The sequence below is a fragment of the Juglans regia genome, chromosome 7 (genome assembly GCF_001411555.2).
Source record: "Juglans regia cultivar Chandler chromosome 7, Walnut 2.0, whole genome shotgun sequence".
Classification (NCBI taxonomy): Eukaryota; Viridiplantae; Streptophyta; class Magnoliopsida; order Fagales; family Juglandaceae; genus Juglans; species Juglans regia.
This window is the reverse complement of record NC_049907.1, coordinates 31,907,012-31,918,336: the sequence shown is the minus strand read 5'-3', so window position 1 is coordinate 31,918,336 and position 11,325 is coordinate 31,907,012. Positions and strand designations below refer to the sequence as shown.

The following is an 11,325-nucleotide window of genomic DNA, read 5'->3' as shown; positions in this document are numbered from 1 at the left end:
ATAAATATTGTCCAAAATTGAAACATTTCTCTCAACTAACTTTGATCAATCTCTTGATTCATAGTTTAAAGGCATATGATCTTTAATCTAAACCATCTCATGGTTTAAAAATGTGTCCTAAAGAAGATAAAACCATCAAACTTAAATCTTAGGCTCAACTGAAATTTTCTTGCATAGAAAATTATATATTTAAAATTAATATTAAATATATTCAAAATAACATCCTAACATGTATATAAAAGCATTTAGAATAAGATTAAACCATGAAATATTCAAACTTTCACAAAACAAAAACAGTTTCTCTACTTCCCATTTTCAAGTTTCTAAACCTAAGTAAATTTATCATCAAAGGCTTTATTCATGCAACAAAACTTTAATTAACATTCATAAACATATGCTAATAACACTCCATAAAATTTTCGGACCAAAATATGTCCATTAGCTTCGTAAAAGATTTCAAAACATAACTCTAGATTCACGCCCAGAATGATCTTTCCATGCTTAAAAATACTTTTGGACGATCAAATGTGCATGGAATGAAACTAATAAGATATCGACAAAAACTACACTCAAAGACGAACAACTTTTATAAATGAGTCATTGTAAGAAAATACTTATAAAGGGTCAAAAATCTCCACGCAACATGACCCAGAAATCTACCTAAGAGAGCTCTTGAGTTTCTCTCTACAAAAACAGGGTAAAAAAGTGACAAAACAAAGTGAAATGTGCCTTGCACGACTTTAGACTCCTAGAGGAGGAAGGTATGGGCTTGAATGACCCTTGATTGGAGTTGGTTATGTGACATAAAGTGAAAAAAAGTGAGGGGCAAGGACTGCTTGCAGTAGCTATGAAAGATGGAGGTTGATGAAGTGGATTTCTCTTTCACATCAAGACACTATTGGGTGTAGCCAATAGCAGAAAATTGTCTACTGTGGGGGAGAAAACTTATTCAAGAAACGTTTTTAAGGTGGCCAAATTCATGGGCCTTGATGGACCCCAACCAAGTGGGGTTCAATTTTGGGTTTAAAGGGAGTTTCGTAAGAGGTTGAAATACTATCATACTCAAATCCAATTTTTCTTGGCCCAATCAATTTTTATCCCGTGTCATCCTAGCCTTGAAACAATTTTGATCAAGCCATGTGGTCGAGTGCAATGGAGGGTAATGTTCCTCATGAGGTAAAGCACTCCTCATAACCTACTCTGTTACTATCAATGTCTAGAATGTATGGTTGTGCCCTTGGCGTTCCATCATATGCCAATAAGCGGACACCTCCCTACTCAACTCAGCTAGTCGTCTTCTACGACACTCTTCTAGCATCTCATGCACTCGTTGTGCCGAAAGGGTCGATTTACGGGCAATCTTGCGCTCTCGAGCCATGGAACTGCAAAAAGAACATAATTAAAACAGAGAACATTTTACAGCATACACACTAAAGATGGCCCACAAAACTCTAAAATGGAAACATATACTTTATTGATATCTAAGCAACAAAGTACCACATCTGATATAACAGTCCCATACAAAGTGAAGCACAAAATATCGACTGAGTTGAAAACAAAACAACACAATAACTAGGGGTGCTTTCACGACTACTAACAAGAACACTCCAAGAATTAATGCTTGCGAAACGTTTGCTCCCTACCAAGGGAGAGCTTTCACATTACAAACATGGCTGATGCAGGGGGCTCCCAACCCCCTCCATGAAACCCTTGGATGTTTGTGGAGTTAATGTTACATATGCCTCAGGCTATCCCTGAGGTTTCTATTCCTCTTCGGCAGCCTAAGCATATGGAGGGTGAAGTTATTGTGCAATTTACAAAGGAAGAACTGGATCGTTCTGCAGTTTTGTTTTGATTCTCTTTGGTCTTGAAGTTCTTGAGGCAAAGGCCTTCTCTGGATCGTATTAGTGGGTACATACATAACCGATGGGGCCTTTCGACATAGCCAGTGGTGTCTGGGATGTGTAGGGAGTGTAATGTTTGTGAGCTCCTCAAACGAAGACAACTTCTTGTAAGCCCTTTCACGAGAGAGTTGTGACATTGAAGGGGCTGCATACCGGGCCTTTCAATGGACGATAAAGTTTAAAGAGGATGAGGAACTGGCATAGGTGCTAATGTGGATTATGCTCCTTGGTCTCCCTCTGAATCTATATCAAGAATCATATTTATGGAATAGAAAGTGCAACCAGAACTAATGGTGCGAGAGTTTGTATGCTTATGAACATTGATCAAGATCCAATTTCTTCTATTTGGATTGGGACGCCAAGGCACCCTACAAGTATTTTTCAAGGGGTGGAGCAAGAGACATTGCCAGCGTTTTGTTCTTGTTGTAAAGTGCAAGGACATAATTTGAAAACGTGTATAGGACTAAGTTTAAGAACGAAAAGAACCCAAGAACTTGAGGACTATGAGATCGAATAAAGTTTGGGTTCCTAAGGAGGAGGATGAGGTCAATGCTAAGAAAGATCTGCCAGGGAAGAATATAGTCTTCTTCTGTTTTGGTTCTTCAAAATTTAAAGGCCAAAGATGAGACGTTAAAGGACGGAAGTGAAGCAGGGGTTGTGTCTTTAGAGGCTGAGGTTGATACGGAAGTAGCTGAGCCCTTAATGCATGAGACAGATTTGACGATGTGTGCAGAATCAAGTGGGGCCCAAGTTGATAGAGAATTGGTTTTGGTTACGGGTGATGATAGGAACTAAGGTGGGTCTACTCTTAAAGATCCTTTGCAAGTTCCAGATGGGCCAATTATAAGATCAAGGGCCAAGAAGATCAAGGAAGCAATGCAAGGATTGGTGCAATCCACTTGGGATGAAGCCAGCAAGAACCCAACACTGAAGATGGGTCTGAAAGAAGAAGAACCAGCTTTGATCCACTTTATTCAAGCTGTGGAAGACATAACTTAGAGATACGGCCTATTGTTATTGGAGGCTTCCAATTTGGTTAAATGATTTATTTTATTAGTTTAGAATAAGTGAGCTTGAAGATGCTTGGCTCACATGTCTTATTTCTTATGAACTATGTTTTTGTGAAGGCCTTGTATTTTGGCCAGGGGCTTATTTGGAAAGTTACATTTTAGGAACTAGGGTTTCATCAATTTATTGTAGGGTTACTGTAGCCGCGCGTACTGTAGCCGGTACTGTTCATCAAAGGTAATTTTGGATAAAAGGGGCTTTATTTTCGCTAGGGTTTTGATTAGGTTTGGGTTTAAAAACTTTGTAGCCTCATTTGAGAGATTAGACAATATTGAATTTTATTTGTGAGTTGAGTTGTCTCCTCTTGTTCTTGATTGAACTCTTGAACTTATCAAAGGTAAATCACAACCTTTGTGGCGTTCCTTCTTTGTAATCTGGGTTCTTAGACGGGTTCTTCAACGGGTCTAAATTTTAATATAATCTAGGTTCTTGAAACGGGTTCTCATCGGGTCTAGATTCTCCATCCTTGACTTGATTTTTGACTTTCTTGGAGAGTTATCAAATTGATTGTGGGTTCAAGGGAATTCATTCCCACGGGTTCATATCAGGTGATGAACAGATTTTGCAACCTGAGGTTACGTATCCTATGGATGGGCTGAAAGATAAGTCTAAGGTGCAAACAGGAGGTACACAAATACCTAAATCAGAGGATTTGCAGCTGGCAATTTTTAATCAAGATCATATTGGTATGGAATCGAATTCTGAAGATGAGGCTGAGTTGGCGCATCTTGCGAAGGAGAAGGATGGAAGTTTTGATTCTGAATTAACGAGAAAAAAGGTAATTCCTAAAATAATGCTAAGAAGTTCTTCAAGGGTTCTGACCATGCCCTCTAAACATTCTCAATGATGAACAAAAGTATGTTTTGGAATATAAAGAGGAATTGACACTTCTAGAAAGCGATTACATACATTGGTTTGGGTACATAAGCCTTCCATTCTCTTTCTGGCGGAACTGTTCCGGGATGATCTTCAACTGAGTTACTAGAGTAATTATTTTTCGTTTAGTGAATGTCTTTCTAATGCGGACCAGGCTGATAAAATTTGGTGTTTCTGGAATGCTGGGTTACAGGTGGATGTCATGGGTGGATCAAATCAGCATATTTCTTTGATGATTAATTCTGGTGTATTGATGTCTGTTGTGTATGCAAAATGCCGGTATTTAGACAGATGGGCTTTATGGGATGATTTGCTTTTTATCAATAACTTGCAATTGCCTCATGTAATTTTGGAGGACTTTAATGTATTGCGGAATGATAGTGAAATACGTGGTGGCAGTCCAAGGTTACTCACGGCAATGGAGGAGTTCTGTTCTTTCATTGATAATGACGGGTTGGTGGATATGCCATTTTTAGGGAACAAACTGTCATGGTGTAATGGGCAATCTGGGATGGCTCGCTCATGGGCACGGCTCGATAGAGCCTTATGTAATTTGGAATTTCTGGAGTTGTTCCCTTAAGTACAGAATCGTTATCTACCCAGGAGGTCCTCAGACCATTCTCCAATGCTCTTGGGTCTCTCGGAGACTTCTTCTAGGTATGGTCTTGCCTCATTTAAATTTCATTATATGTGGACTACTCATGACAATTTTTGGCAATGTGTCAGTTCCTGGGAGGTAGAGGTTTGTGGAAACTAGCAAAAAAATTGAAGAGATTAAAACAAGTACTTAAAACTTGGAACAAGGAGATATTTGGTTGGACTGGACGACATATTAAAGAGTTAGAGCTAAAAGTGGAAGAAGGTGAAGCTAGCTTGCAAGAGAGGTTTTCGGAAGATGTCAAAATGGATGTTTTAGCTAATACGATGGAGCTTGATGTCTGGTTAAAAAGGGAGGAAGCTCGCCTTGCTCAACAGTTTAAGCAAGATTGGATTTTATAGGGTGAAGTGTCATCATCCTTTTTTAAAGCATTACAATCCAAGAAACATAATATGGTGATAGAAATGTAAATGTATGATGGTTGTGTACTTAGCATGCCGGAAGCCATTCATGAGGAGGCTTGTGTCTATTTTGAGGACTTTCTGAAGGTAAATCAGTCAAGTTCCATGCCGAATTTGCCTGAATTAATTACGGGTGAAGTGTCAGAAGAGAAGAATAATATTTTTGGTAGTTCTCCTTCGGTGGAGGAAGTAAAAAATGCTCTATTCTCTATTCCTAATGACAGTAGTTCTGGTCTAGATGGCTTTGGCTCGGGATTCTATCAGCATTGTTGGTCTTTAGAGAAAGATGACTTATTTGATGCAATTACTAATTTTTTTAGAGGGACTGAATTTCCAAGGTTCTACACTACCTCTTATATTGCTCTACTTCCTAAAGTACAAAATCTAATGTCGTTTGGGAATTTTAGGCCGATCAGTCTCTGTTCCGTGGTCTATAAAATATGCTCTAAGATTCTAGTGAATCGATTTCCAGTGCTCTTTAGCAAAATAATTTCAAAGGAACAAAGAGCTTTTCTTCCCGGTAGAAGTATCTTCGGAAATATTAGTCTCACTTGAGCTTATTCATGACATTGTTTAATTGTAATGAATGGCACATCAAAGGAATTCTTTAAGGGTGGAAGGGGTTTTCGACAAGGTGATCATTTATCCTCGTACTTATTCATTTTAGTGGAGGAAGTACTTTCCCGTTTGATTAAGAAAAACTTTGCAGAGAGTAAAGTGTTACTCTCATCCGAGACACGACCCTATAATCTCACATTTATTGCATGCTGATGATATGATAATTTTCTCCAATGGAGGGAAATCTTCTATTTTGGAGATAGTTGGTATCTTGCGCTCCTACACTTCATGGTCGAGGCAACAGGTAAATAATGTCAAATCTCATATTTTTTCTCTAAGCATTTTAATAATGCTAGACGGAGGCATATCTTATCTATCACTCAATTTTCGGAAGGGGTGTTTCCATTCACGTACTTGGGGGTTCCAATTGTATCGAGAAGATTGAAGTCAGTAGATTTCCAGGATATTAATCAAAGAATTTGTAGTCGGATTGAAGGTTGGAAAATAAAATTTCTTTCTGCTGGGGCAAGATTGATTCTTTTAAAACAAGTATTGTCGAGCATGTCAATCCATCTCCTTTCGGTGATGCACGTTCTGAAATTGTTTATAGTCAGATTAATAAGATTTTGAGTACCTTTTTCTGGGGCTCGATTAACGGGAATACTAAGAAAAAGTGAATTAAATGGGAGAAACTTTGTAGTCCGGTGGATGAGGGAGGGCTTGGGTTGAGGAAGTTAAGTTACATTCAAAATTTGCTTGGAACCTCCTATGTTCTGATTCTATTTGGCAAAAGTATTTTTTTGCAAAGTATATGCATGGTGTGCATCCGCTGGAAATTAATGTTGCAAGAGGAACCCGTTTTTGGAAATCGATAGCTAATGAATTACCTTCTATTCTCTTGCATTCTAAGTGGAGAATTCGTGAGGGGAATGTGTATTTTTGAAAGGACAAGTGGATAAGTTATGGTCCTTTGAGGGAGAGTTGTTCAATTGTGGGTGAGGTTAATTTGAAAGTAAACCAGGTTATGCTGAATAATAACTGGGATTTGATTAAGCCGGAACAATTAGTAGGGTCTGAAAAAGATGAAGAAATTGTCAATGACATTAAGGATCGAATGATAGGTGAAGATAAGCTTATCCGAAGGATAGGTGAAGATAAGCTAATATGGCTGGGTAATTTTAAGGATTTTTTTACATCTAGGAGTGTCTGGAGTCTTGTTCGGGAGAGCAACCATAAATATGAATGGTCGGATTGGATATGGAATGTTGCAATTCTTAAAAAGTTTTGTGTTTATGTGGAAGGCCATGAATTCAAGTCTGAGTGTGGATGACCGTATAAGGAAGTTGGGATTGCCTTTAGTGTCCAAGAGTGAGTGTTGTCAACAACGTGTCGTAGAAGAGCTTAATCATGTGTTGTATAGTGGGAACATAGCGGCGGTCATTTGGAAATTTTGCTCTAACATGTTGGGTATTCCATTTGTTCCAATTCGGTCTTGAAAAAGCAACAATGGAGGCTTGGTTTTGTAGAGCATCAAAATCATCACAACTCGGTAGGCTAATTGGCTTTGTTCCGATGATCATTTCCTAAAACTTCTGGAGGTGGAGGTGTAAAGCCAGGATGGAAGGTAAGAAAGATAAAGTTCATGTTTTATGGAGATTGGTTAAGTATTGGATTCCTTGGGTTGGTATTAAGATTAGTAAGGCTTCTCGCTTAGTGAATAATGATTTTAAAGTGTTAAACTCTTTATATCTACCTATTATCGCAAGAAAGAAGTCTTTAAGGTAGTCAGATGGGCGAAGCCAAATAGAGGGTGGCTTAAAATGAATGTGGATGGAAGTTGTCTAAATATTCCAAGAACGTTGGGTGTAGGAGTAGTCAAGAATGAATTCGGGAATATGGTATATATGTTTTTTCCAAGTCATTCGGGCATGGTAGTAACAACCTTGCGAAAGTTATGGCTTTCTGGACAAGTCTTAAACATTGTAAACTATGGAGGTTCAATAATCTTATCATTGAGATGATTTCTTTAATATTAGTCAATTGGATTGAGAACAGAAAATGTACTCTTTAATATCTAGAGGACTTTTGGGAAGATATAGTTAAAATGTTAGGAGAAATAAATTTTAATGTTAGTCAAATATATCATGAAGGAAATAAGGCTGCTATTTTTTGGCCCGGCTAGGAAGTAGTAGTGTTTCTCATGTTTGGGTAGGTCAAACAGAGCTTCCTCATTTGTCAAAAGGGATCATCACAACAGATGCATGTGGTCTACCTCAGATTCGAAAGGGTTGAATGTAAATTCAGGACGTGTGATTTGACTTTGGTTAGAGATAGGCTTGATAGGTTTTTTTGGTTTTTATTGAGTACTTGGGGATTTGTTTTCTTTATTTTTAAATTTTTTTGTTAATGCCAAGTACTGTGATTGTTAGCACGATTTTTCTCCGCCACAAGTGAGAGCTCATTAATAAATTTGGACAGGGGTTACTACTAGACATGTAATTTCCTTCTCTTTTATAAAAATTAAAAAAATAAATAAATAAAAAATAATTGGAAATAGTTGCGTCGCATATCGACTTCCTTCTCCCAAGTTGCCTCTTGAATATTATGGTTTTGCCAAAGTACTTTGACTAATAGAATTTTGCGATTTCGTAATTCTTTTTCCTTCTAGTCAATGATATGTACTGGCTTCTCCTCATAGGTCAAGTTGGACTGTAAAGGTACACTAGTGGGATCCATCACTGGTGGTATTAGGTTCCCAAAATTGTTCTTCAATGAGGACACGTGGAATACATTGTAGATTCCATGAAACTCAGTTGGCAACTCCATACGGTACGCAATTGCTCCCACCTTCTCCACTATTTGATAGGGTCCCACATATCTTGATACTTAATTTTTCCTTCACTCCGAGACGACTTACTCCTCTCATAAGGTATACCTTCACATAGACCCAATCCAATACCTTCACATAGACTTAATTTTCCCTTCAACCCCAAAGTACCTAATTTCAAACAGGCGTTTCGTCTGAAATTATGAAAATGGACTATCGCACAACAAAATTCTAAATAATCAACTGGGTCTAATGGCGTAGACCAAAACACATTCTGACACTTCTAACTACCTCAAATAATTAAACTCATATTTCTAACACCATAGTGAATGATAATATTGACTATGTTGTCAGACTAAAACCTGAGCGATTGGTCTATTTGTAAAAATTTATAGGATTTTCAAGAGATTCCTAAACTCAATAGAAATTCCACCAATAAATTTATAGTGAGCTGATACACAATTCCTTTATTAAATAATCAACTGACACTAATGGTGCAGACCATATCTAATAAATTCCAAAGCAAATTAGATTATTGAGTCTGATCTGAGTTTCGAAATAAGTAATGAATTTCGAAATAAGCAAATTAAATCTAATAAGTGTATCGTCCGAAAATTAAAAATGAGATTGTTGAGTCGTAAAATCTTAAATAATCAACTGACACTAATGGTGCAGACCATATCTCAAATTGACAGTTTTAACTAGCTCAAATAAATAAAAATCGCGCTTCTAGCACCATAATGAGTGATAGTTCTAATAATGCTGATAGACTAAAACCTATACGATTAGTCGAGTCGTGAAAAGTTGTGGTGTTTACATAAGGTTTTGTTTTTAAATGACTGTTTGGATATTTATTTCATTTCATTATGAAAACTGAATTCAAAATTTTGTCTGATCTGAGTTGCCAAACTTGCCCTTAATATTTTAAGGATGTGGATGCTATATATCATTTTGCAAGTTTCATATTGCACGATTGTTTTCCACAAAGCTAAAAAAATGCAGTTAAATAAGATAGCTATATCTCATGAAACTATCAACAATTAAAGTTTTTTTTATAGGTAATTATGTGCATGAACTAAATATGGATGCAATATATATACTAACTAAAAATTATTCATGTAATTAATAGCGTAAATATAAAAAGACAGCAAAAAAGATTGAGTTAATGGAAATATTACCTTTTTCCCAAAACAGCCCATTCCAAAATATGACTAATAGAATTTTTTATTTGCTCCCTGCAGGACTTTCTCATCAAGAATCTCGTTGCCTAATATATTATATGATTAAGAAAATGTAAGAGATGAGGAATATCAATGTAAACGTCTAGTTACAGGTCGGTATATGTTTCATTCAAGCTAATAAAAAAAATCAAAGCCCTTGAGCACCTTACACAGCACTTTACAAGGCATCGTATTAAACACCAAAAAACATATAAAATTCGATTACAACGAACTATAATTCATGATCTCGTAATTATAGTCTAATAAAAACATTAGTACCCAAAAATATTAAGAAAAAAGATGCGCAGAATATATTTTAAGAACATGCATTAATCCAAAACGTATGCTATATTGGTCAATAGAGAGAGAGGGGAAAAACCTTCGCTGAGATCACTATTGCAGCCGTGGGACGGCAGTTACATCTACGCATAACATAAGGAGAGTCAGGGCATGAGTAAGGAGACTGTCATTGCGGAGATGGAGTTGTGATTTTAACATTTGGAAGAGCTGTGTTCTTGTATGCGGAGAAAGGCTGACATCGAAAGGAGAGAAAGACGGTGCTGAAATGAAATAAAGCTGAAGTGACGGAAAGCTGAATTGTTACGAAAGAAAGGGCAGTTGCTGTGTTCCGACGGAGCTGCAAGAACATTAGTATTGGGTTTATCATTTTTATCTTTAAAATTTAATAAAAAGTACATATTTTTCATAAATTTAAAACTTCTCTATCTATAACTCCACATTGAATTAGCTATTGGATTCATCAAAATAATAATATAATATTATTTTGTTAATAATAATATTTTAATTTATTTTTTTTATATTTTACAATTACACTAACTATATGTTAATTAATAATTTAATTTGATATTTAAATTATTATTTCTCAACTTAAATATATTGTTGCTCAAAATTGGGAAACACTAATTTAAATAAATAAAATAATGGTTATAGAGTATGAATAGTGAGTCTTCAAATTTGAAGATGAAGAGAAATCTATTGTAGCTAAAAGCTTGACATTTGAGCAAGCACTGGTATTGGACTCATCAAATGAGTCCAATCTTCAAAATTTGATGATTTTAGCTTTAAACTCCTGGCATTGGATTCATCATATGCTCAAATGTCAAGCTTTTAGCTACAATAGATTTCTCTTCATCTTCAAATTTGAAGACTCACTATTCACACTCTATAACCATTATTTTATTTATTTAAATTAGTGTTTCCCAATTTTGAGCCACAATATATTTAAGTTGAGAAATAATAATTTAAATATCAAATTAAATTATTAATTAACATATAGTTAGTGTAATTGTAAAATATAAAAAAAATAAATTAAAATATTATTATTAACAAAATAATATTATATTATTATTTTGATGAATCCAATAGCTAATCCAATGTGGGGTTATAGATAGAGAAGTTTTAGATTTATGGAAAATATGTACTTTTCATCAAATTTTGAAAATAAAAATAATGAACCCAATGCTAATGCTCTAAGGTACTAGGCTTATTCCCGCCATTCAATAAGATAAATAAAAATGAAAAATAATGATAACATCTAACATCTTTATTGATTTAGTTAAATTCATTTTTAAAATTTGATCAATATCAATTTTTTTTTTATATTTATTTATTTTATTTAAATTTAACTTTCCCATTAAATTATTCATTCACTTTTTATTTAATAATAAAATATTATTAATTTAATAATTTTTTTATCACATTTTATATCTCTATCAATTAAATATTAATAATAATTATATTTTAATTAAATTAATATTAAAAATAATTATATTTTCAAAAGTCATTTAATGTT

At 35.3% G+C, this 11,325-nt stretch overlaps 1 protein-coding gene across 1 annotated transcript; it reads right to left on the bottom strand.

The window, feature by feature from the left end:
* Positions 1-541: 541 nt before the first annotated feature.
* Positions 542-10,024, bottom strand: LOC108987574. The gene is made up of 3 exons (XM_018960505.2): positions 9,892-10,024; positions 9,471-9,559; positions 542-1,382 (listed from the first exon to the last, which is right to left on the bottom strand). Exons 1-3 carry the CDS (start codon positions 9,940-9,942, stop codon positions 1,217-1,219), a joined length of 306 nt encoding a protein of 101 aa, XP_018816050.1. The 5' UTR covers positions 9,943-10,024; the 3' UTR covers positions 542-1,216.
* Positions 10,025-11,325: the final 1,301 nt, after the last annotated feature.